Below are 23,137 nucleotides of genomic sequence, written 5' to 3'. Positions count from 1 at the left end.
CGTTGAATAGCCTGTGGTGTCCAGCACATCTCTTGCACAAAGATGAATCAAATACTGTCCCCATTCTCACATAGTTTATAGTCTAATAGAGAGAAGGTAATAAGGAGTTATAGCACACAGACAATCAGTCATTCTTCACGAACATTAGTGGGAGCGTTGAATAGAACTTTCTTTTTTCTATCATTTTCAATGCCCGAGGAACTTCAGCTATTCGTTTTGCATCTTGCTTGTGTGACGCTGATAAACACCTTCTGTATCTACCCTAAGTGAAGGAACCAAGGAAGAAACAAACAAACAAAAAATCTTAGTAAACGGCATAATATTTTCATTCAAGTGTGGCCAACTCAGATACCTAAAGGAGCCAGCTAAGTAATACAAATGAGGGGAAAAGGTCAGTATGTAGCCATTGGCATTGGTGGGGATTGTGATGTACTGAATGCTTTGTCTAAAGATTTTCAAATAAAAATTTTGTGCTGGTCAAAGAAAGCACGTCTTTGGGCTGAGGCTGCCAATTTGCAACCCTTCTGTAATTAATTCCTTAATATAAATGGAACCATCATAAAAACATTTGAGAGACAAGATGGTGATTTAAAATTAAACACAAATACTCCCAATTTAAGAATAATCACACCATTTAGTATGGTGCTATTTGGTGCTCCCCGCCCCAGGGCAGAGATGACATTAAATTAGGACTGATGGGATCCCAGGAGAAGCCAGGAAGATTTTATAGACCTAAGCATGTGGGGGGATCATGTTTAGTAGATTCTAGGTTTTTTTTTTTTTTTTTTTTGCTTTTTAGCGTTTGCACCTGCGGTACATGGAGGTTCCCAGGCTACAGGTCTAATCAGTGTTGCTGCCGGCTTACACCAGAGCCACAGCAACACGGGATCCGAGCCGAGTCTTCGACCTACACTGCAGCTCACGGCAATGCCGGATCCTTAACCCACTGAGCGAGGCCAGGGATCGAACCCACAACCTCATGGTTCCTAGTCGGATTCATTTCTGCTGCGCCATGGTGGGAACTCCATGTGATTATTTACCTTTACTGAGACCCAGGGAAGATTATTTGGGTGGTACAGTTTGAAATAGATGCTTTTCTTTAGTGGACGGTGAGGAGCAGCACAGTTTGGGAAGAACCGGTGAGGGGGTGGCTTGCGGGGCTGGAGAGGGAGGGTGATTTTAAGGAAGTAGCATCTGATGAAATTGGAGTTGTCACTGGTGTATCGCTAAGTTGACACATGGTTTGAGGCAGTCACTGTGGCTCCTTTGTAGGGGTCTATTTTCAATCTCTCTGGAGAGAGAATTTGTACAAAAGGGTAAAGGTTTACTCGTCAAAGGTACACATTCCAAACTTGGTGTGGAGCCAGGATTCATAAGACACCGGAGGACAGTTTGTCGTCGTGGTGCTGGTTCTGTTTCGCTCAAGTGGAGGAAAGGTGAAAATAGCTCCTGTTTACAGGACCACGAAGCCAGTAAAGACCTCCTCTCTAAGCTCAGTGCAGAAAGGGCGGGGCTGCTGCTGGTTGAATCCCTTCTCATTTGCATATCAGTCATCAAAGTGTCCTTATCTGTTCTGAAATAGTTGTTCAGGTTTCTCCTTTATCCCTCCGCAGGACCATTGGATTTTCTAGAAGTCTCACTTTATTACCCACTGAATCCAGCCTCTTACTGGTGTTTGACAAGTTTGGGGATGGGCGCTATCTCAGATACCTATTTCAGATCCACTTGAACTTGAGTGCATTGAATGAGTTGTGATACACAAGGCTAGAGTCTTCCGTCTTTCCTTTTTATTTACCTTTGCCGCGAGAGAGATGCTGTTCATCATTGTTGGGTTAGGGGAAATAGATGAATCCTCTAGGGAGATTATTTTCCTGCAGGTCATGTAAGAAGCTATCTAACTTTTTTTCTGGCAGAAAACATAAGGACCCAAATCAAATCTACGGTTTGGATTAAAGGGTCCTTAAATAGTTAAGAGTTTAATGCATGTCTCCCTGTGTTCTTTTTTTTTTTTGTTGTTGTTGTTGTTATTGTTGTTGTTGTTGCTATTTCTTGGGCCGCTCCCGCGGCATATGGAGGTTCCCAGGCTAGGGGTGGAATCGGAGCTGTAGCCACCGGCCTACGCCAGAGCCACAGCAACTCGGGATCCGAGCCGCGTCTGCAACCTACACCACAGCTCACAGCAACGCCGGATCGTTAACCCACTGAGCAAGGGCAGGGACCGAACCCGCCACCTCATGGTTCCTAGTCGGATTCGTTAACCACTGCGCCACGACGGGAACTCCTCCCTGTGTTCTTTGTCTGAGAGGCGGTGATGTGGAGTATCGGTACCCTTTTATTTCATCTTCTCCTCTTTCTTCTTCTTCTCTTGCTCACTCTTCTGGCAGAAAACTTGGTTCACACTGGCTTAAACAATAGGAGAGCCCATTGGTTTACACAACTCAAGAGGCCAGAGGGGGGCTTCAGATAAGGCTTGGTCTGGTTGCTACAGTAATATCATTTAAGAACCTAGTGTCTATTTTTTTTTTTTTCCTTCTCTGCTCTGCCTTCCACTCTTTGACTTTATTCTTAGTCTCCGTATCTACCCAGAAGCTCAGGTCTCTTCCTTGGTGAGTATAAAATTATTACTCCAGTTCAGACTTTGTATTCTCCTACCATGGAAAGAAAGAACGCTTTTATTTATCATAAGTCCCAGCCGATGCCTTCATTTATCTGAGTTTGAGTGAGCCTGTAGCTGAATTTATTCGGTGCATGGGAAATGTTGATGGAGTTAGGTACTCAGGATCTATGGAGCTTGAAATGGAGGTTCTTACTCAAAACCCATGCCTGAGAATGGGGATGGGTGGTTTCCCAAAGGAAATTTGGGTTTGTGTGACCAGAAGAAAGGAAATGGATGTTGGAACTCAAAGGATGGATGTCAGCTCACTGGGTTTAGGCTAAGAGCATTATATGGACGTGGGCTGACATAGAGTTTTTAGAGGGAGGTATGAAGATGTTGAAATCTCTTGGTACCTTGCCTGTTGCATTTTGTGGGTATCTCTTGCTTGAGTTGGTGATGTATTTTACATTGCTTTTTCTTCCTTGCTCTTACAGCTGCATGCGGCTGGTGTAACAGGAAGAGCTTGAGAAAGCTACCTTTTCAGGTAGAGCTCCCCAAATTACGTAGACACAAACTGTGTTACTAGCACATTGGCTGCTCTAAGATCACTGGCCAGGAAGGCCCAAGACTGGGACTTTGGCTAAGAGGAAGAGTGTCTGGTAAATACTGCAGGTCTGGCGTTAAGTCCAGGGAGCTCAGCGAAGGTGAGGAGAAGCCCTTGCATAGTATAAATCACTGTGGCTTGGGAGCCAAGCCCAACTAGGGAAGTCATCCATCCAGGGCAGGGGTCAGAAACCAGGTGTCAGAGCCTGCAGGTGTTTCTCTAGTTAAAAATAACAGCTGGCTTGAAGCGAATTGTTCTCTTGTCTTGCTCCATACAGCTCCTTCCCATGGGTCTTTTTGTGATTGTCATAGTTGCAAAGGAATGAGAATGTACCCTGAGGTCCGAGCCTGACTGTGGCAGGGCAAAAGTTGGCTCAGTACAGGAGAATGGATAGGACTCCTGAGATTTGGTGACTTACCCATGGCTCTAAAACACTCAGGGCCAACAAAGGATCACTCATTTGAATCATCTTTTACTATGGTTCAAATAATTTGTTCCAAGCTTAACATGTCTGTGCAGAAATGAGGATTCCTAATCTAAGTTTAAAAGACTCTTGAAGACATTTTCTCATGAGAAGTGAAACCCTAACAAAGTGTTTGCTTTAACTAAATGATTGCAGTTAATTTCTTGTAAAGAAACACAGAAGCACACTTTAACTTAAAATAAGCTCACACTGTTGTTTCTTGTAGTACAGCCAGGAAAACCAGTAACAAGCTGTTTCCTTCAAAATCACATCCCTGGATGATATTCGAGCAACCTGGACAATTTAAATACATCCCCAGGAAAAACAATTTGAATTAAGCTAGAACTCACATTTGCTAATTTCCTTTCTGCCATTGCAGTGTTGCCTTCTCTTCGCAGAGTCTGTGTAGCCTTGATGGAGAAGGTGTGTGGCATCAGTGACTCAGGTAAAGAGCAACATTCATTCCAGAGCCACAGATAGTCTGGGGTCACAAAAGGATTTTTTATTTGGGGTAATGGTTGGCGTCTTGGTGGTGAACTGGATGCATGCTCAACTTAAGGGAATTTAAATTTCTTTAAAACATTTTGTTGTCCAGACAGAAGGATTTTTAATGTTTAGGGTTCATTAATCAAATTGCAGTCTACACTGGCATTTTATCCACAGTTGAACTTAAAAATATGATTTAGGCATACTTTTGTGTTTTAAAGAAGCAGTAGATTTAAAAATCTATTTTGGCCCCCAGTAGACTTGATTTTGTATTTAAAACATAGCACCTTAAAGTTGTGTGGATAAGGACAGCGTCTTAGGGAAGAAAAAGAGTGGATGTAGTGATTATTAAATTCAGCACTCTCCAGAGTGCTTCTATTCAGTGATTTTAGTGTTTCCAGTCTTAGTTCTTTTGTACACATCGTGGAAAAGGTCCTATTCCTGTTCTCGAAGTGGTTACACTGTTAAGAGGAGAAAGGCTAGTAAAGGCCTTTGTTCAGCTTGTGGGGGGAGGGATCCAAGATAGAGAAGAACTGGCTCTTTCCTTTCTTCCTCTTAATAAACCGGGGAGGCTGGATCCAGAGATGTGGTTTGAAATTCCTTCCTTGCCCTGCTCCTTCCCATCCTCGTTTGCTTCCTTCTATTCACCCCCAATTCCAAAGAAAGAAACAGGACTTAGAAATGTGCTGACAGCTATTTGAAGTGGCCGTTCAGCATGGCATGGGGCTGCATGCTGGTCACTTTCTTTCAAGAAGAGCGAAAGGTAGTCTGTCCAGCAACTTCTGCCAGGAAGAAGGGATATTACAGTTCTTTGGAGTTTTCTAAATGGAGCCAAAGCTCTACTTTTTTTTTTTTTTTGTCTTTTGTTGTTGTTGTTGTTGTTGTTGCTATTTCTTGGGCCGCTCCCGCGGCATATGGAGGTTCCCAGACTAGGGGTCGAATCGGAGCTGTAGCCCCCGGCCTACGCCAGAGCCACAGCAACTCAGGATCCGAGCCGCGTCTGCAACCTACACCACAGCTCACGGCAACGCCGGATCGTTAACCCACTGAGCAAGGGCAGGGACCGAACCCGCAAGCTCATGGTTCCTAGTCGGATTCGTTAACCACTGCACCACGACGGGAACTCACAAAGCTCTACTTTTGAGATACTTATATATATATATATACACACACACATATATATATATATATATATATACACACACACATATATATATATTTTGTCTTTTTAGGGCCACACCTGCAGCATGTGGAGGTTCCCAGGCTAGGGGTCCAATCGGAGCTACAGCTGCTGGCCTATGCCACAGCCACACCAGATCCGAACCATGTCTGTGACCTACACCACATCCGAACTACGTCTAGCAACGCTAGATCCTTAACCCACTGAGCGAGGCCAGGGATCGAACCTGCATCCTCATGGATGCTAGTTGGATTCATTTCTACTGCGCCATGACAAGAATTCCCTTGCTTTTTCTTTATTATGAACCTTTTGGTTCTATCACAAAATCATGTGGGAAAGTGTTGTTTTAGTAGCCAAGCTATTTGTGTATTTTGCCGAATACATTGCCTTTGTCCTTCTTAAGAGTGTGTGCTTGTCACGTTCCATATTGACATAGAGTTACTGTCACATCACCACTAGTAGCCAGAGGAATTTTATTAATTGTTAAGTCAGGGAATGGGCTGCTTTTTAATTTGTTTTCTTTCTTTCTGCAAGTCAATAAAAAACCCCCTTCAGAAAAGCCTAGGTCCCAAAAAGTTAAAAACAAAATCCAGGGACGGTGGTGTTGCTTGAGAGGTAGGTCAGAACCTTGGAGAGCTCTGGAGAAAGTGAGGAGACCATCTCCAGAAGCTGCCGTGGCTGGCCCCAGACTAGATGTTTTTTTCTTTTTTTGAGAAGGTGGTGATTCCACTTTGCTTATTGTCAAGATATGTATGATTTAAGACCATAAGCCCTTTTTGCTCCAAGCATGAGCTATGTCCATAGAATCATTTGGTGACTTAGAGCTAAAGTTTTAAAAACTAGAGGAAATGCTTTTCTTCAGCACATTTTGCAGGTCCTCCAGGCCATTTCATCATTCTGGATTCCTCCTAGGAGGGGGTCTTCTGGGATCAAGGTAAAGATGGCCACAAATAGGAAGAAGAATAAAAGAAGCATAAGATTTCAATGATGTAGATTTCAGTACTTACTAGACTAGATCCTTTTTTCCAAAAAGTAAATTTTTTTTTTTTTCCAAGTGACATTTTAGGTGAAACTTCAACAAAACCCCAATCCAGGAGTTCCTGTTGTGGCTCAGTGGACATGAAACCTGACCAGTATCCATGAGGATGTGGGTTCGATCCCGATCCTTGGCACTGCTCAGTGGATTAAGGATCTGGTGTTGCTGTGAGCTGTGGTGTAGGTCGCAGAGGCAGCTCAGATCTGGTGTTGCTGTGGCTGTGGTGTAGGCCGGCAGCCACAGCTCCAGTTCGACCCCTAGCCGGGAACTTCCATATGCTGCTGTGGGTGTGGCTCTAAAAAGACCAAAAAACCAAAAAACCGAAAACCCAAACAAAACCCAAACCCAACCCAACCCAGACCAAACCAAACCAAACCAAACCAAAAAGAAGGGCAGAGGCGTTCTGGTTAGAGCAGGTTAAGACGTTGGAATGCCTTCTACTTGAATTATCCCTGGCTGCAGCAGTAGCCACTGAGCATAGGCTGCAAATTGCTGCATTTTACCAGAATACGTTCAATTTACTTTGCAAACACAGTTCTTAAGTAGGTGTGAGGATTTAATTTAAATGCACTTCCAGGAGTCCTTTTACTAGCCCATATTAATCCCAGAAATGGCCTTATATTGGTTGTCTTCTGAGCTATTCATTTGGATGTCATAGATTTGCATCTCTTTTTAATTAGCTTCTGTGCTTGTAAGAACCCACTGAGTTTTCAAGACTGTAATTAGCAACCACTTCCCAGAACATGGCAACATTCTCAAATCTCAGACTCAATAGGCCCTGCTTATAAGAATGAAGAAAATCGTTAGAATATTTGAAAATAAAGACACCGAGGATGATAACACTGCCCTCATTAAAATTTTGCCTTACCAGGAGTTCCCGTTGTGGCGCAGTGGTTAACGAATCGACTAGGAACCATGAGGTTGCAGGTTCGGTCCCTGCCCCTGCTCAGTGGGTTAAGGATCCGGCGTTGCCGTGAGCTGTGGTGTAGGTTGCAGACGCGGCTCGGATCCCGCATTGCTATGGCTCTGGCGTAGGCTGGCGGCTACAGCTCCGATTCACCCCTAGCCTGGGAACCTCCTTATGCCGCGGAAGCGGCCCAAAGAAATAGCAAAAAGCCAAAAAAAAAAAAAAAATTTTTTTGCCTTACCAATATTTATTTCTGAGAGTGCCCTACAAATTATATTGGAGCAGAATACAACTATGGTGCTCTTTCCCCTTCCACACACCCGCTTCTGTTCTTAATAGTTGTTTCTTCTCAGATATAAAGTCCCCAAACATTAACTACAAGTGAACTATAAGTGATAGGATTGGAACTGCTGTGCCGTCTTTTTTGTTAGCCTTGCGACCATAAATAAAGGAAGGATAGTTTTATGGAAGAGAAAATATGCTTGCCCTGTATAGTCCCAAAGTTCATTTCTCGTAATTCAGCTTTCCTCTCACCCACTCCCAAATTTATGCTGTGTTCCTCTAAGTTAAGAAGTTGGTACATTTTAAGAAAGTAGGAAAAAAAGGTTTAAAAGAATTTCATTTATTTTAGATGATATGTTAGAGTTTTACATACTCAACCTTATTTTAATACATAGGGTAGACATTCATTTATGATAATGATCGGTCCTCTTAAAAACAGATCAAACATGAGTGCCCGAATGGCTTAGCAGGTTAAGGATCTGGCGTTGTCAGTGCTGTGGCCCAGGTTCGATCCCTGGCCTCGGAACTTCCTCATGCTGCAGGTGTGGGCCAAAACAAACAGACGAACACAGATCAATAGAAAATTTACTTTCGTTATCTTTTGTATCCTCTGGGTGAAGGGACATTTAAAAGATTCATACTGTCCAGCTATAGCTGTTAGAAAAGCAAGATGTTGGACTTGTGAGGCTCACAGCATAGCTACTCGGGGCTGTCTCTGCAATGGCTCTGGTTCCTCCCTGGCCCAGGAACTTCCACGTGCTGTGGGTGTGGCCACATGTTTAAAGAAGAAAAAGAAGAGAGAGAGAAATGTAGGCGTTCCCGTTGTGGCTTAGCCGTAATGAACCTGACAGTGTCCATGGGTTTGCAGGTTCGACCCCTGGCCTCGCTCAGTGGGTTAAGGATCCCGAGTTGCCATGAGCTGTGGTGAAGGTCGCAGACATGGCTTGGATCTGGCGTTGCTGTGGCTGTGGTGGAGGCCAGCGGCTACAGCGCCCATTCAACCCCTAGCCTGGGAATCTTCGTATGCCGCTGGATTGATCATTTTTGTAAATGAATGTCTACTCTATGTATCAAAATAAGGTTGTGTATATAAAACTCTAATATATCATCTAAAATAAATGAAATTCTTTTAAACCTTTTTTTCCTACTTTCCTAAAATGTATCAACTTCTTAACTTCTTAGAGTAACACAGCATAAATTTGGGAGTGGGTGAGAGGCAAGTATAAATGACTCTGTGTACATTTTTGATCTTATTATAAAGATTTCCTCCCCTTATTTTTTTGTTGTTTTCTGAGCTATGTTCCCAGAAATAAGATTTCTAGGGGTACTGAAGTATTGAGAATGACCATTTTAAAGACTGCTTGTACCAGTTTGCATCCTCCTGTGTAAACTGCATCTTCACCGGCACTAGGTATTCGTTTAAAAAATTTGTGTTTAAGACATAACCTTGTTTCTAATAACTCTTGCTCGATTGTGTTCTCCTGTGAGGAATGCTGGCTGACGAGCCGGCCACATCAGTAAGTCCTGTGGGAGCAAGAAACAGTTTGTGGGGCTGAGGCCCTGTCTTGGAGGAAAAGTCAGGCGAATGAGTTCACACTAAGACATGATCCAAGGGGCTAGTCGAACCATAGGGAGCAGGGTATGAAGCTTCAGCGAGTAGAGGAGGAAGCTCCAAGTGAGCAAGGCCAGAGGTCCTCTGCGGGAATACCCAAGAAGGGGCAAATGTGGGTGCCTTACGAGGTCCCAGGGTGGCTCCTGGGGGATACCAGTAATCTTCTTGAAGAGGGGGGAGATCTGATAGTAGAGGTTGGGAGGGACACTTGTTTTTTCCTTTTTCTTTCTTTCTTTCTTTTTTTGGCTATTTTATGGCCGCAGGTTCGGCACATGGAAGTTCCCTGGCTGCGGGTCTAATTGGAGCTGCAGCTGCCGGCTTATATCATCACAGCCACAGCCACAGCCACAGCCACAGCCACAGCCATAGCCATGCCAGATCTGAGCCACGTCTGCGACCTACATCACAGCTTGGGGCAATGCCGGATCCTTAACCCACTAAGCGAGGCCAGGGATCCGACCCGAATCCTCATGGATACTAGTGGGGTTCCTTTCCACTGCGCCACAATGGGAACTCCCTGGAGACTTACTTTTATCTTTATATTCGTTTCCGCTGTTGACAAAAACACTGTGTCTTTTACTGTGTGTTTATTACCCTTTCAATATACACATGAAAAAAAGAAATTGGGAAAAGCACATTTCTTTGTTTATTAGTAAGGTTATGCACATTTCATATATTGCTTTTTAACTTTTTATTGAGCTATAATTGACATTACGTTGTATTAGTTTTGGGTATACATTTGATTTGATATGTGTATGTATTGCAAAATGAAAACCGCAATAAACTTAACTTCCATCACCACGCAGTTGCAGATTTCCTCGTTTTGTGATGAGAACTTTTAAAATTTACTCCCAGGAACTTTCGAATACACGGTACAGTATTGTATGTTGTGTAGAATCCTAGACAGTTGTGTAAAATTTTGTAGTAACAAGTTTCAAATAATTTTTGAGGCATATCTAATTTATTGATGTCCTTTTTTCCTTTTCTTAACTGACATTTTTATTAAAAGCTTTATTTTTGTTTATTTTATTTTATTTCTTCTTGGCTGCGCCTGCAGCAAGTGAAAATTCCTGGGCAAGGGATTGAACCCGAGCCACAGCAGGGATGAGAACCACTGCAGGGACAGTGCTGGATCCTTAACCCATTGTGCCACAGGAGAACGCCAAGCTTTATTTTTTAAAATAAAGTTTTTTCCTTTAGATTTTTTTTCCCCCTTCATTATTAGACAGTGATGGTCGTGGGACTCATTCGCTAACTTGCTGATTTCCCTTCTTCATCTCCCCGAAAGTATGAACCTAGCATGCTGGTTCCCAACTTTTTTCATACAGAGGCATCCTTGTGAATGAATTTGCTTCAGTTTGGCTGAGAAGAAGCCTTGTTTTGCGTAAGTGAGATGTGACTTGGGGGTGAAGTGAGCGAGGCCTCCGAAAAAGTTACCCCTTCCTGGATTTGTCACATAAGGAAGCCCCAGGTGGAGCTGAGGATGGGTGGGGCTTTTCCAGGTCTGCCGTATCACTGTTTGGGGAGTCTGACATGTGTGCTGGAGCATGTTTATGAGACATGTGGGATGGTTGAGGGTCATGTGAACAGGAGCCTCTATCAAAGCAGGCAGCCTGGACCCCGAGCCAAGGTGGTGAGTCCAGAGTTATCGCTAGACCTGAGACAGGTTGTGACTACAAAGAGGCAGATGCCAATTCTTTGGGTAGAAACTGATATTTTAGTGACTCAAATGGGGAAGGGGTGGCAGGGAATCTGTATTGTCACGTGTCTACACTGGAGTCTTGCCCTCTCTCGTTAACCAGTATTGAAAAAGCACCGGCATGATCCTTGGCCCGAACTGCACCATAAATGTTGAGAATGAATCAAAGTTCTTAACAGTAGTTGATTCTTTGGCTTTTGCCTATTTTATTGTCTTTTATCACTGTCTTCGAATGCAGTTTTCTTTACCCTTTTCTGTGGCAAATATGTCCTTTTTTGTCCACTGCCTCCTCTTCTTGACCACTGTCATTTTTGATTTCCTCTTTCATGCATTGCCAAAAACAAGTAGAATAGGCACTTTGCGCATAGAGAAGCTTATTTTTCTCTTTTTTGTAAAGAGGCCTCTTAACTTATGCTCCCTCATAAGTTTGGGCATTTTTCTCCAACTCCTACTCCAGAGAGTGGAAGACCCACGAATCCTGCATTGTTTGACCTGTTTTTAAAACATGCTTTAGTTTCAGGAAGTGAGCAAAATCTGGTGTATCTTCTGTGTTCTCCCCTCCTAGGCCAAGTAGTTCAAAGCACAAATTACTTAACCTGTTCAGGGAGTCATGCAGGAGTAGTAGAGGAATTTATATCATGGTGAGCACACCCCTGCTTCCCTTGATGGGAATGTTTTTCAGCGAAGTCATTTCCTGGTGTCGTGTGCATTGGATGGCCAGAGAGGTCAAGTGCAGTTCCATGTGTTGGGAGGTTGTGTTTAATGCAAAGGGACTGTTTGGCCTGTCTCTGCTATGCATTTAACAATTAGATTGAATCTCTTGAAATGAATTCAAATTGGAAAGAGATGTTTGCCAGTTTATAGGCTTTCATAATGTTAAAAAATGGTGTGGATAATAGGCTTGTAACTTGCCAAATAGCTACAGAGAAATGACAGAATTAAGAGTTTAAATTGAGGCAACTGAAGTTTTTTCTTTCTGTACTGGAACAAGGACTTGAAAGGAATATTTGACCAAGAAATGGAAGATTGTGTATCTTTCTTATCAATGTTTCATGATCATCTCTGAAGGAAATGAATAGCAAGGTACAGAATGATCATTTTAATTTCTACACTATGTTGTTATATCCTGTTGGTACTTTGTTTTTGTTTTTGTTGTTTTTTTTTTTTTTTTTTTTGCTTTTTAAGGGCTGCACCCACGGCATATGGAGGTTCCCAGGCTAGGGGTCAAATTGGAGCTGAAACCGCCAGCCTACACCACAGCCACAGCAACGTGGGATCCGAGCCACATCTGTGACCTACACCACATGCTCACAGCAACACCTTAACCTGCTGAGCAAGACCAGGGATGGAACCCACAACCTCATGGTTCCTAGTCAGATTCATTTCCGCTGAGCCACGACGGGAACTCCATATCCTGTTGATACTTTAAATGCAATCTTGAGTAACCCATGGGGAGTTTTCAGGCTCTTGAGGTCCAAAGGTTTGCCATTGAGGACCTTGTACTCTTCTTATCCAATCCCTTTAGAGCAAGGACCGCTTTCAATTCACTGTAGGATGCTGAGACTCTTAACTTTTTCTCCTGTTCATCAAGTCTTTATTTGAATAGCCCTTAAGACCTATCTTTCCTATAAGTAAAGAACATTTAGTGATATTTACACTGTCATTTCGTCCCTAAAACAGCCCACTCAGTGGAGCAAAGTAATTACTGGCCAGGGATTGAACCTACACCACAGCAGCAACCCAAGCCGCTGCAGTGACAACACCTGATCCTTAACCTGCTGAACCACAAGAGAATTCCAAGGATGTAGTTCTCTACCTTTTGCTTATTTTCTTTTGGTGGAGGACTTTTCTGGTGAGATTGGTCATTATATTAATGAATGTGATTTTTTTGGATAAATGCGTCAACATCTGGAAGATCTGCATTAACTCAGTGAATATTTTCTAAATGACCAATACATGATGGCACAAAGTCCTTCATGAGTAAAAGATCCATTTAGGAGTTCCTGTCGTGGCTCAGTGGTTAACGAATCCAACTAGAAACCGTGAGGTTGCAGGTTTGACCCCTGGCCTCGATCAGTGGGTTAAGGATCCAGTGTTGCCATGAGCTGTGGTGAAGGCTGGCGGCTACAGTTCTGATTGGACCCCTAGCCTGGGAACCTCCACATGCCGCGGGTATGGCCCTAGAAAAGACAAAAAAAAAAAAAAAAAGATCCATTTAAAGTACAGGATAGACAAATGGAGTTTAGTGTAAGAATGTGAAATATCCATTAGTATAGTTTTAGTTGTACATTTCAACTAACCATTTAGCAACTAGCATTTGTTGAGTTTTGGTGTAGTATCACAGAAGACTATCCAGAATTATTTGAAAAGGCTATTAAAATGCTCCTCTTTTTTCAAAGTACATATTTGAATGAGGCTGGATTTTCTTCATATACTTCAGCCAAAATGATATAGTCAACATTGAATATAAAACACATTTGAGAATTTAGCTCTTTAATTAAACCAGACATTAAAGAGATTTGCAGGAACATGAGACAATGGCATGGCTCTTGTTTTGGAAAATGCAGTTATTTCATTAAAAATATTTTTATGTTAATATGTAGTGGGGTTGTTATTTTAAATGAATTAATATTTTAAAAAATTCAGCTTTCATTTTTAATATAGTAAATTTAATCCATGTAATTCATACAGATAGCTGCTCTTTAGAGTCCTCAATACTTTTTTTTTTTTTTTTGTCTTTTTAGGGCCACACCTGCAGCATATGGAGGTTTCCAGGCCAGGGGTCTCATCGGAGCTGTCGCTGCTGGTGTATGCCACAGCCACAGCAACACCAGATCTGAGCCACGTCTGCAACCTATACCACAGCTCATGGCAACGCCGAATTCTTAACCCACTGATCGAGGCCAGGGATCGAACCCGCAACCTCATAGTTCCTAGTTGGATTCGTTTCCGCTGCGCCATGATGGAAACTCCCTCAATACTTTTTAAGATGTAAACGACTCTTGAGACCAACATGTTGTGTAAGAACCTCTGCTGTAGTCCTGAAGTAGGGACTTGGAGCCAAATTGCTTAAGTTAGAAACCCAGCTTCAGACGAGATACTGAACTACTTACAGCCTCTGTTTCCTTATCTATAAAATGGTATAATAATATAACTTAGAAGGTTGTCATAAGGATTAACCTGAATATACGAAAAGTTTTTAGAACTTATGTGGTACTCACAAGCTGTATCATTTTCACTTATTGAACACTGGTACTGTATCTGTTCTTTCCTTTACAGATGCTCAATTTCTGGATTTCTAGAGATAGGCTGACTTAAATTCTTCTTAACTTCTTCTCTGTCCCTTTTTTCTCAACGTCAGTTTTCAACCTTTGCTACATGTTAGAATCACATGGGGAACTTTGAAAAAAAAAAGACACCTCAATACTCAAGACACACCCCAGATTAACCCAGAATCTGGAGGTGGGGAGGAGGGCCCAAGCATTAGTATTTCTAGGTGGGTCCATCATGAAGTTTGAGAACCACCACTCTGAAGCCTGAGATTCTGTCTTGGCTTCCGTGTTCTCTAATCCATTAGCTGATTTCTCTCTCCCCTCTTGTGTCACTGGACTTGGAGGTGTTAGGCATTCTTGTTCCTCAGTGCTGCTGCCAAGGAAATTGTGGTTCCCTGAACACCCAGCCCCAGCTCTCAAACGCAGACCTCAGACAGTAGGCCTTGTTGTTACTTAGAGACATTCTTCAAAAATGCTAGCGCGTGGCTTGTTGTTACCTTCTCAGCATTACTGCTCTTGTCATGATGCCAGGCGATTTATTTTTATTTATTTATTTATTTATTTATTTGGTCTTTTTTGCTATTTCTTGGGCCGCTCTCGCGGCATATGGAGGTTCCCAGGCTAGGGGTCGAATCGGAGCTGTAGCCGCCAGCCTACGCCAGAGCCACAGCAACGCAGGATCCGAGCCACGTCTGCGACCTACACCACAGCTCACAGCAACGCCGGATCATTAACCCACTGAGCAAGGGCAGGGACCGAACCCGCAACCTCATGGTTCCTAGTCGGATTCGTTAACCACTGCGCCACGACGGGAACTCCCAGACGATTTAATATTCATGTAAATGCACCTTCCAACCTGCTGGCCTCTGAGTCCCTGACTTCCTTTCGTCCAGTGATCTTATGCTCTAGGCTCCTCAGCCAGCCATGCTCCTGTCTTTCAGATTCAATTCTTTTTAGCATCTCAATTCTAACAGTTCTTCCAGCTCACCAGGACCATTGGTCTGGCCACGTTTTCACTAACTCTCTCTTCTCACATGCCTTTGCTTTTTCCTGGCATAAAGTCCGTGGTCCGTAATTATAATCGTTCTTTTGCAAACCCTCTACGATCTCTTGCCCGTCTTCCTTCCTGCCTTCCCTCCCTCCCTGCCTTCCCTTCTCACCACCCCCTTTTCTGTACTCATCTGGCAAAATGCCAGCCTTTGTTAAATCCAAATTCCATGCACTCCACTTGCACTGCACCAGGCAGGGAAATTTATGCTAATTGGTCTCACTTAAAAGTCACACCTCCAAGTTCATTGGAGCTTTTAATGCTAGCGGGATTCCTCCTCTATTCCCCTGGTCCATTTTTTCCTCCTCCAGTGCCCCAGTCCATTTACTGTTGATTGTTCTAAATGACTATTTCACACTTCCTTTTTTTTTTTTGTCTTTTCTAGGCCCGCTCCTGCGGCATATGGAGGCTCCCAGGCTAGGGGTCTAATTGGAGTTGTAGCCTCCAGCCTACGCCAGAGCCACAGCAACACGGGATCTGAGCAGCTTACGCAACCTACACCACAGCTCACGGCAACGCCGGATCCTTAACCCACTGAGCAAGGCCAGGGATCAAACCCGCAACCTCATGGTTCCTAGTCGGATTTGTTAACCACTGAGCCACGACGGGAACTCCAGTATTTCACACTTTCTTCTCAAGCTTCCAATATCCCGTCCTTCTTCCTCACTCTCAGCTGATGCCTTTATTTCATGGAGAAAATGTGAGCCTTTGGGAGAACCACCAAAAGCTCCTCTCAACACACAGAACAAACAGCCTGCCTGCATTGGTGCCCCTAAGTTGGTGTTTGCTCCTGTGCCTGCCGATGGACTCTGTGCTCTTTTTTTTTTTTTTCTTTTTTGTCTTTTTACTATTTCTTGGGCCGCTCCTGCGGCATATGGAGATTCCCAGGCTAGGGGTCAAATCGGAGCTTTAGCCACTGGCCTACACCAGAGCCACAGCAACGCGGAATCCGAGCCGCGTCTGCAACCTACACCACAGCTCACGGCATCACCGGATCGTTAACCCACCGAGCAAGGGCCAGGACCGAACCCGCAACCTTATGGTTCCTAGTCAGATTCGTTAACCACTGCGCCACGACGGGAACTCCTCTGTGCTCATTTCTAAGGCAGCTCTCTTGGAGTTCCCATCCCGTCGCTACCTACGTGACCATCTTCTCTGATGGTGTTCTGCCCCCACCCCCTTTCCCTCAGCTTGTCCCCCTACCCCCCCACAGGAATAGTCCATCAGGCTATAGACATCTGACCAAAGCTTTCTCTTGACCCCACATTGCCTTGAATTGTCTGTACCAGCTTTCTGCAATTTCTTTCCACCCATCCTTTCTTTAAAAAAAAATTATTAAACTATAGTTGATTTGCGATGTTGTGTCAATTTCTACTGTACAGCAAAGTGATTCCGTTATGTATACATACACATGCATATCTGTATGGATATATTCTTTCACATTCTTTTCCGTTATGGTTTATCACAGGATAATGAATATAGTTCCCTGTGCTGTACAGTAGGACCTTGTTGTTTATTCGTTTTGCACCTGCTAAAATCTCCACAATCAAGCTTTTATTTCACCAGAATAGCACTTGTTGAGCCTACCACTGACCTGTCAAAGACCCAGCCGCCAGTCCCTAGGCCTCATCTTACTCATCAGCACCGTTTGACACGGTTGGTCACTTTTTTCTGATGAAGCCCTTCCTTCATCAGGTTTCAGGGATGCATGATGTATTCTTCTCAGTGGCATGCAGTACTATATGATGTTGTTTATTATTTACTTAGGCCCATGAAAATATAAGTTCCTCGAGCACGTGTTCTCATCACTGCCCAGAACAGAGGCTGATACATAGTGGGTACTTGATTATTTGATGAATGAATGACTGTGAGCTTAAAAACCTCTATACACTTATCAGATCTTACCTCACACCCAGTGCCTTTCCTGGTCATAAGCTGTCACAGCACATTTCCGTCCTCTTTTTCTCTGAACTTTGCATTTCCTAATTCTATCTTCCCTCATCCCTGCTTCATTCCTGTCTTTTTTCAGGCTGAACCACCACCATGTGCTTATATTTCTGTGGGGTTCTAATGTTTACAGAGCATTTATTTATGTCTGGTATTACAGATGCAGATGGTCTGTGGATCTGAGTCGAATGACAGTAGCATTTGATGCTGAATTTAGGTGCAGATGGAAAAAATTAAAATTATAAAAGACTAAGAAACAAATTAAGTCTTCCAGGGCTAAAATTATGGTCTTCTAAGAGATTTAGGTTTCTTGTTTTGTTGCTACCCTACTTGATACTTTACCGTTTCTGCCTGCCCACAGTGGAATTCTTACTTGATTTTCTTTGAAAATTTTCAGAAGGCAGGCAAAATCACCAAGCTCAAAAGACCCTTCTAATTTCAGCTCTGAGTTTATCGTCAATTAAGAGTGGTCTTTTCCCTACATAGCCACTGTGGGAAACAGTATGGAGGTTCCTTAAAAATATTAAAAATAGAGTTGCCATATGATCTAGCAGTCCCAGTCCCGGGCATGTATCCAGACAAAACTATAATTTGAAAAGATGCATATACCCCAGTGTTCTTAGTGGCACTAGAAAGACATGGAAGCAAATTAAGTGTCCATCAACAGGTGCATAAATGGAAGATGTATTGTGCTCATGGACACACTCACACTCACACACACACACACACACACACACACACAGTGGAATACTGCTCAGTCATAAAAAAGAATGAAATAATTTGCAGCATCATGGGTGAACTTAGAGATGATCATACTAAGTGTAATAAGTCAGGAAGAGAAAGACAGTTACCACTGATACCACTTATATGTAGAACCCGAAATATACAAAGACACTTATTTGCAAAACAGAAACAGACTCACAAATATAGAAAACAACCTTATGGTTACCAAAGGGGAAAAAGGAATAGGAGAGGCATAAAGTAGGATTTGGGGGGGGGGTTAGTAGATTAAAAACGACTGTATCTAAAATAGATAAGCAACAAAGTCCTATTCTGTAGTACAGGGAACTATATTCAGTATCCCCTAATAAACTATAATGGGAAGGAATATGAAAAAGAATCTATGGGTATTTGCCTAACTGAATCGCTTTGTTGTACATCAGAAACTAGTAATAACATTTTAAATCATGTATACTTCAAATAGAAAAAAGTAGTCTCTTTCCCCGGAGGTCCCTTAGTGTCTCAGTAGTAGCAAACCTGACAAGTATCCGTGAGGATGCGGGTTCGATCCCTGGCTTCACTCAGAGGGTTAAAGGATCTGGCGTTGCTGTGCGCTGCAATGTAGCTGCAATGTAGGTCGCAGATGCAGCTCGGATCCTGCATTGCTGTGGCTGTGGTGTAGGCTGGTAGCTATAGCTCCGACTGGACCCCTAGCCCGGGAACCTCCATGTGCTGCAGGTGCGGCCCTACAAAGCCAAAAAAAGAAAAACGTGGTCTCTTTCTCTCGATTTTCATCACACTTTTCCTCTCTATTGATGTGCTGATAGGATACTGAGTTTGTATGAAAATTCATTCGTTGCTGGTCTTTTTGTTTTTGGCTTCTACAGAACCTTGCCTCCTGGAATCCATCAAATCCTGAATGTCTCTTACTTGTGGTGAAGGAACTTGTGCAACAGTATCACCAATTTCAATGCAGCCGTCTCCGTGAGAGCTCCCGCCTCATGTTTGAATACCAGACATTACTGGAAGAGCCGCAGTATGGAGAGAACATGGAAATTTATGCTGGGAAAAAGAACAACTGGGTAAGGTTTTTCGAGAATGGGAGAAAAAGGTCACTTTATCTGTAATAGAATAAAACAATCAATTCCGTCATTCATTTATGATAAACTCTGGTCAGTTCCCCATTTCCTTAGACAAACATGGTTCAGGTTGCCTGTATGCTTTCTCAGCCTCACATCCGCACCCCCTGACTTCTGAATATCTGGGGCTGGGGATGGGAGAATGCAAATTATACAGACTCCCAGCCTATATCTTTGAGAAGCCAGATAAACGTTAAGGTTTCTGCAAAACTCTAAATTATCAGAAAGGATATAGTATCCCAGTCAGATGAGGGAGATTGCTAACTCCGGAGGTAGCTAGCTTATATGGGGCTGTTTATAATTTCTTTCTATGTACGGATCCTTTAAAAAGGCAAGTCACAGGGAGTTCCCTTCGTGGCTCAGTGGTTAATTGACCTGACTTGAATCCATGAAGACATGGATTGGATCCCTGACCTCGCTCAGTGCGTCAGGGATCTGGCATTGCTGTGAGCTGTGGTGTAGGTTGAAGATGTGGCTTGGATCCTGCGTTGCTGTGGCTATGGTGTAGGGCGGCCGCTGTAGCTCCAATTCAACCCCTAGCCTGGGAACCTCCATATGCCACGGGTACAGCCCTAAAAACCAAAAAAAAAAAAGCAAGTCAGAATATATTACTCCTCTGCCTGGAACCTGCCTATACCTCTTGTGTTCTCCCACAGTAAAAGACACAGTCTGTGAAAAAGCTCTGTGTGACTCCTGCCACCACCATCATTCATTCCTTCTCTCTCTTCATCTCCTACTTTCCTTCCAAAAATAATCAGCTGCAGCCACACTAGCACCCTTTGCTGTGCTGCAGACACGCCAGATATGCTCGTGCACTGGGGTGTTTGCATAGCTTTCCCACTGGCTGGTATATTTCTCCCGGATCCCTATACAAGGATAATAACGTTCCTCCTTGAAGTTTTTACTCATGTCACATGTTCTCAGCAATCATGCTGACCACACGTGGGTATATATAAAGATCCTGCTTTGAATTCTTTGAATATATCCCCTGAGGTAGGATTGCTGGATCATATTGCTAATTACATTTTAATTTTTAGAGGAGTCTCCATACTGTTTTTCATCGTGGCTGCACCATTTTACTTTTGTCCTAGTGCAGATTTCCAGGGTTTTAAACTATTATTTTGAAACTTTAATCTGTTCACATGGATAGTACGAAAAACCTAGTTTATCCTCTAGACCGAACATTTCTCTAAGTAATCGACTTAGTTGTGCTCTCCAAAGAGATGTCAGATTAATTTGGCATGATTTCTTCTTGGCGAACTTGTGTTGTCTTTAGTGCTGATAGACTCCTTTAAAGACAGGAATTCCTGGCAAACTAATTGTCTTCAGTTTTTAGAATTTTCCTCCTCACCTAATTTCCCCTTTTAATATTAAGGCTGCATTTAAATATCTAGTTTTATGGCACCATTTCTGATCTAAGAATTTTTTTTGAAATCATGTTCATTGGTTTAGCTAATACTTGAGTTGTTCTTCTGGGTGTAGAAGTTTAAATTCATTTAAAGTAGCTAGATAGGAGTTCCCGTCGTGGCGCGGTGGAAATGAATCCGCCTAGGAACCACGCGGTTGTGAGTTCGATCCCTGGCCTGGCTCAGTGGGTTAAGGATCCGGCGTTGCCGTGAGCTGTGGTGTAGGTCGCAGACACGGCTCAGATCCCACGTTGCTGTGGCTGTGGTGTAGGCCGGTGCCTACAGCCCCGATTAGACCCCTAGCCTGGGAACCTCCATATGCTGGCAGGTGCGCCCCTAAAAAAGGACAAAAGACAAAAATAGAATAAAATAAAATAAAAAAGTAGCTAGATAGTTTGAATTTATAGTATATTTAAAACTTTCACTTTAGTGTTGTTGATTCTCCATTCTCTACTTATAAAACATGCTACTGCTACATTTACCCCAGTTTGTTTTTATTTAGTATTGAGTAATTCGTAAGCACTAGGGCAATGGTTATGGACTCAGGGAAGTAAAGAAACTGAGAATCGCATAATACGGCAGGTGGACAGTTAGATGTTAAGCTTAACAGCAGGCCAGCTCTAGGGAGGACCCAGTGGAAGTAGAAGTTGAGACTCCAGGAGTAAAAATACAGGCAAATGAGGTAGTTCCTGGTCCAGAAACAGGTTATAAAGGAGTGTCTTGAGGGAATGAACACATTCGGCTTCTCATGCTGGTTCAGGAATATATTAAAGGATGGTTTACTAATAGAATACAAATCCAGACCAAGAATTTGGTTGACACACACACGAAACCCTAGCAGAAAGAGAGGACTTTGATTTTGAGCCATGATTTCTTAAATCAGGGACTGTATTCATTTCCTATTGCTGCTGTAAAAAAAATTTGCATAAACTTGGTGGCTTAAAACAGCACAGATTTATTATCTCAGAGTTGTGGTGGTCAGAAGTCCATAATGCACCTGTGGGCTGAAATCAGGTTGTTGGTAAGGCTGCGTTCCTTCTGGAGGCTTCAGGGCAGACTGTTTCAGGGCAATAAAAAAACGGGCAGATGTGTCTGGGTTCTTATCTTTGAGAAATTCTGGGGAAGCCGAAAGATCCTGGGGACCGTAGAAAGTAGAAACATTTTAGAGATTTTTTTTTTGCTTTTTAGGGTTGCACCTGTGGCATATGGAGGTTCCCAGGCCAGGGGTCGAATCGGAGCTACAGCTGTCGGCCTACACCACAGCCACAGCAACACTAGATCTGAACCGTGTCTGCAGCCTACGCCACAGCTCACAGCAACGCTGGATCCTTAACCTACTGAGCGAGGCCAAGGATTGAACCTGCATCCTCGTGGAATACTAGTCAGGTTCATTACTGCTGAGCCGCAAAAGGAACTCCGTTCTGGAGGTTTTTAAAAGCAATTACATTCAGGTGTGTAAATGGATATTTGCAGACATTTAAGTAAAAATGCAGTAGTGAGTCGGAACAACCGTTGGCTGAGAAACAGTCACGGCAAATTTATTTTACCCTTTTAAGGAAGGGGAATTCATTGCCTTAGATGATCTCATTTTCAGTAAAGCATTCACTTGTTCTCCCTTAGTATTCCACTGACTGTATGTTCCTTTCTTAGTCGTTTGAATCTGTGGAAGAGCTACACTCAAAAGATTGGAGATACCTCTTGTCAGCCATCAGCTTCTTCCTTCGACCCTATTTTGTTGTTTTTGTAGATTTTTGAAAGGCATGCTTTTCAGTCTTTCCAATAACACAGCTTGAAAAGATAGTTATTATGAAAGGGTACAGAATCAATTTTTAGAATTGTTTTTATACTTATATACTCTGGACTGCTGGGCCAAAGCTATAAGTATGGTGGGGCTAAGCCAGTGTAGGATGATATGGAAAGTCTGCTAGGCTAGTTTGGGTTAAAGAAACAGGTCCTGACTTTTGCTCTTGGAGGTGTTAAAATTCGGTTGAGAAGACTCAATACGTATTTATTAAAAATGAAATAGCAATGCTGGCTCGGTAAAGTCTGAAATGGACTGTACCGCCTGTGTGTGAATTCAGAAGCAAACCCAATCCCTGAGGAATGGAGTATCGAAACAAAGGCTTCAGTGATGAACTGGAACTGACCCAGACCCTAAAAGGAAGGTGGACAGAGACAGCACTATAGGTAGAGGAGGTCCGTGGCTTTTATGGTTGTAGAAAAACTTAAAGACATAGCATACATGGGCAGTGCGAATTATAGGCATATATATGCCTGGCTTACCAGTCAGCAAATCACACCTGTTGTGTCTTATTGGAATATGGGAGCAAGAGGACCTTTTAATAGGAGATAAATTGTTTTAGGAAATAAATTGAAATTTGAAAATTAATATACTCTCTAAAGAAAACATAAGAATCAATACATTCTTCCTGGGCTAAATATGAATTCATGTCTTTTGGTTCTCCTGTTCCTACTGGTCCCTCTGATAAATATTTTCTGACCTGAGTCTGACACTGTGTATAATGATTGAACACCTTTGGGTTATGAAGTCCTGTGTTCACTTGAGAAGATGGTGACTTCTTGTTTTCACCTTTGTCATCACTGAATTTTTCTTTCTGCCACAATGTGTTTACAGTCTTAAGCTTCCATTTCTGCTCTAAAAGTGTGATGCTCTTACCTCGAGATGCTACTTCCATGTTACTGTCAGGTGGCAAACGGAGAAATGGAAAAGCCACGTAGA

The 23,137-nt window shown here is 42.9% G+C and overlaps 1 protein-coding gene across 2 annotated transcripts in view; it reads left to right on the top strand.

Annotated features, from left to right (window-relative positions):
* BABAM2 (BRISC and BRCA1 A complex member 2) overlaps nt 1-23,137 on the top strand; it is a 430,327-nt gene that overhangs the window by 106,868 nt on the left and 300,322 nt on the right. For both annotated transcript variants that reach the window (XM_047782376.1, XM_047782377.1), the window contains exon 5: nt 18,740-18,934. In XM_047782376.1, the coding sequence (XP_047638332.1) occupies nt 18,740-18,934 (195 nt within the window). The remainder of the gene's footprint in view (nt 1-18,739; nt 18,935-23,137) is intronic.

This window comes from Phacochoerus africanus, chromosome 5 (genome assembly GCF_016906955.1).
Source record: "Phacochoerus africanus isolate WHEZ1 chromosome 5, ROS_Pafr_v1, whole genome shotgun sequence".
NCBI classification, from domain to species: domain Eukaryota; kingdom Metazoa; phylum Chordata; class Mammalia; order Artiodactyla; family Suidae; genus Phacochoerus; species Phacochoerus africanus.
This window is presented reverse-complemented; position numbering and strand designations above follow the sequence as displayed.